Here is a 3,608-nt window from a genome sequence, read left to right as displayed (position 1 = left end):
GATTGTTCAAACCGACTTAAAACTAAAAGATTACGTTCTCTCGCGCGAACTCATTCGGGAGTGGTGACTTTCCACGTATTCCTAACTTCTGAGCCTGCTCGCCTGAAGTTATGCTTGATTGCTCTTCGGCTGGATATCAACACCCATTAACGTAAACTACGCCAGAGCGCTTACACACCTCACGCACCGGATGCCGTGTGCGCGCACAAAGTCAGTTGGACATAGTGGTGAATCAGAGGTAAAAAATTATATAAATACTGTTCGGTTTCTGGCACAAACCGATCGTTTCGTGTCTTAGGACATCAATGTGTCGTCACGAGCCGCAGCGTTTAATTTGGATTTGTCTGTGCATGTTTTTTTTACTCTCATAGATTTTGTTACCATTGCCATGCTTATACGACTGACAGACTGCAACGGCTGGACTTAAAAATCATCAAATGTGTTCTAATGAAGAAACAAAGTCACCTACATCTTGGATGCCCTGGGGGTAAGCAGATGAACATCACATTTTCATTTTTGGGTGAACTATCCCTTTAATGGGAGAAAGAGTACAAACCTGCCGCTGGACAAACTTCTGGATGACTTTTTTGGCCTGTTCGAAGGACGGTTCCTGGCCAGGCTCAGAGTTGCTCATGGAGAAACCCACATCCATGCAAAGCACCAACGCTGACTGCAGGAATAGAATAAAAGACAAAAACAGATGTAGGAAAATAACTCTTTAGAGCAGTGAATTTCAACCTTTTGGCGTACCAGACCCCAGTCCAATTCAGAACCATCCTCAAGGACCCCCAGAACACAATTTACTCATCTATGTATCATTTGTGTATACTTGTCTTTGTGAGCAGTCAAGTATAATTCAAGTTAGCTGACTTGTCCAGTATTTGGCCATATCATCAGCTATATTGGATTTTTCTTTCATGGGAACGTGTCATGTCAAAATATACAAAATGTATACACAAATGTATACTTTATACAGACCCCCTGGCCTTACGTCAAGGACCACTAGGGGTCCACGGACCCCTGGTTGAGAAACACTGCTTTAGAGACTAGTCTCACATTTCTCTGTGTTACAAAAAATAACATCACGGGGGTTTGGAACGACATGAAGTGCGTAACGACAGACGTCTCATTTTTGGAAGAACTATTTCTTTAAATACTAGATCATGAATGCTAATGAACGTGAACATGATTTTGATTCATTTATCAAAAACAACAAATATGTGACCCTGGAGCACAAAAGCAGTGTTAAGTCGCTGGGGGATATTTGTAGCAATAACCAAAAATACATTGTATGGGTCAAAATTATCGATTTTTCTTTTATGCCAAAAATCATTAGGATATTAAGATCATGTTCCATGAAGATATTTTGTACATTTCCTACTGTAAATATATATTTTTATTAGTAATATGCATTGCTAAGAACTTCATTTGGACAACTTTAAAGATGATTTTCTCAATATTTAGATTTTTTTGCACGCTCAGATTCCAGATTTTCAAATAGTTGTATCTCAGCCAAATATTGTCCGATCCTAACAAACCATACATCAATGGAGAGCTTATTTATTCAGCTTCCAGATGGTTGACCAGCTTGGTTTTGTGGTCCAGGGTCACACATGAGATCTTAAACATGTCTTAGACAGCAATGAGATTAAATGGGAGACGTTTAGTTAAGTCTTGTTTTCTCAAAAAGAGAAAAAGACAGTGATCTCACATGTGTCTCGTCTCTAGACTCAGAAAAAGTCTCAAAACGTGCTCAGATTTTATACAGAGGATACTAAAGTTTGCAATTAAAAAAAACAATTGCATTTGAGACACAGTATGAACTCTTTCTGTACGACAGCAATTGCATTATTCAAACGTATAAAACCTGTTTTTTTTTTTTATTTCTATGGGGAACACATTTGAGATAAAGCTGCACATTCAGTGATACTCAAAGATACTTTAATAATAACTCAAGCATGACAAAAAAAAGATTTCAACGAGAGCGAGTGAAACTTTCTACAGTGTGTAAATACCGACCAAAAAGTTAATTATGCCCAATGAAATTTAAGTAGTATAAAAGTAAACACGCATAATTTATTATCAATAATAATAATACATGCTTATGATCAACGAATAATAACGGAAGTACCTTCGCTGCTCGCGCCATCTCTCTCTCTCTCTGGTTTCCGTCTGTTATTGTTCCGGGTGAGTAAATGAGCGCATGATACAAGGTTCCGCCTCAGACAGAGAAACAAAACGATTTAAAACCCCCAAAACTTTGTGTTCCCTTATGCCAGGACACTTGATAAATGATTTCATATCATTTAAACATAGCGTGAAGACGCAAACGGTGTCGTGATTGGCCTCAACCTGTAAAAGTGAAGCCCTCAGAGATCATGCAAAATTACATTAAAGTGAATAGCAAACAGTTTGTAATATTCAGTGGCACTTATCAATGAACACTGCAGATATCTCTAAAAAGACATAAAGACGTTGTCAGTAGAAGGACTTTTCTTACACAAGATGAAACATGTTCAGTGTAGGTCAAACGTGTTTATAGAAATCCTCATATAGGCCTGTCCAGTTATAATCTGTCAGATTGTGTTATGACTGGATATGGATTTCTTAAGTATGATAATCACATCACATCACATGGATGGACGCACATGCATGCATTCAAATGAGATGTGATCATTGTGCATGACTTTATAAAGACAAAAACTGAACGGATACATCTGGAGAGATCATGTTTTATCAAAGCATTTATTTTAGGTTCAGAAACTGGCTATGGATTACATAGATGTTAATGTCACATATTTAAAAAAAAAGATGATGTCCTTGTTGTATATATATATATATATATATTTTCATGCATCAGAGGGTTAATAAACCCGGTGAGCAAGCGAAAGGAAAAACATATTTTTATTATGACTTTCCTACAATACGTTTTTCAGCCAGTTAGTTGTAAGTAATCTGTGAAATTCCTACATTATCAATTCTGCAACGGATGTTCAACATGTTTTGTTTTGTAGATCACAACAGACACACAAACCAGACATGAAGATACAGGAATATGAATTTTATTATCTCTTTTGAGCATCACTGCACAATATAAATACAAACTGTAAGTTCAAACGATTAAATCAAAGACAAATGTAAACCACTGATGAAAAATATACTAACCAACCAATAATTTTCTCATAATGCATTTGATATGCAGTGTTTTAAGATGTTCTTTTGATGCCCAAGACACAATCTTTGTACTGGTTATAAATATAATATTGGAATAATTGCCAGCCCCCATATATACACACACACACTCACAACATTCTGCACATCATTTGCCCCTTTTGTGTTTGTTTATTAAATTCTCTCTGGGGCTCGTCATAAATAAAACTACTCACAGAATACACAGGGCTTCTCACAATCTCACAGTTCATTTGCATATGATTATATATGGCTTCATTTTACAGGGGGTTAGGAAAAGCCTTTTCTCCTCCCATCTGCTTTACAGAACAAAATGTAATACAAATAAAACATGCAAACTGTTCAAATAAATACAATAAAAGAGCAAAGAATAAATAGTTTAAATACACGTCTTATGAAAGTAAAATGTCTGACATACG

General features: G+C 36.4%; 1 protein-coding gene across 1 annotated transcript in view; it reads right to left on the bottom strand.

The window, feature by feature from the left end:
* Positions 1–2,200, bottom strand: part of xrcc5 (X-ray repair complementing defective repair in Chinese hamster cells 5) — a 30,177-nt gene extending 27,977 nt beyond the window's left edge. Inside the window, exons 1-2 of the mRNA XM_016242042.1 lie at positions 2,132–2,200; positions 557–670 (exon numbers count right to left, since the gene is read on the bottom strand). Coding sequence (XP_016097528.1) covers positions 557–670; positions 2,132–2,149 — 132 coding nt within the window. The 5' untranslated portion in view covers positions 2,150–2,200. The remainder of the gene's footprint in view (positions 1–556; positions 671–2,131) is intronic.
* Positions 2,201–3,608: the final 1,408 nt, after the last annotated feature.

Source organism: Sinocyclocheilus grahami, unplaced genomic scaffold, assembly GCF_001515645.1.
Source record: "Sinocyclocheilus grahami isolate Dianchi unplaced genomic scaffold, SAMN03320097.WGS_v1.1 scaffold644.1, whole genome shotgun sequence".
NCBI lineage: Eukaryota > Metazoa > Chordata > Actinopteri > Cypriniformes > Cyprinidae > Sinocyclocheilus > Sinocyclocheilus grahami.
This window is presented reverse-complemented; position numbering and strand designations above follow the sequence as displayed.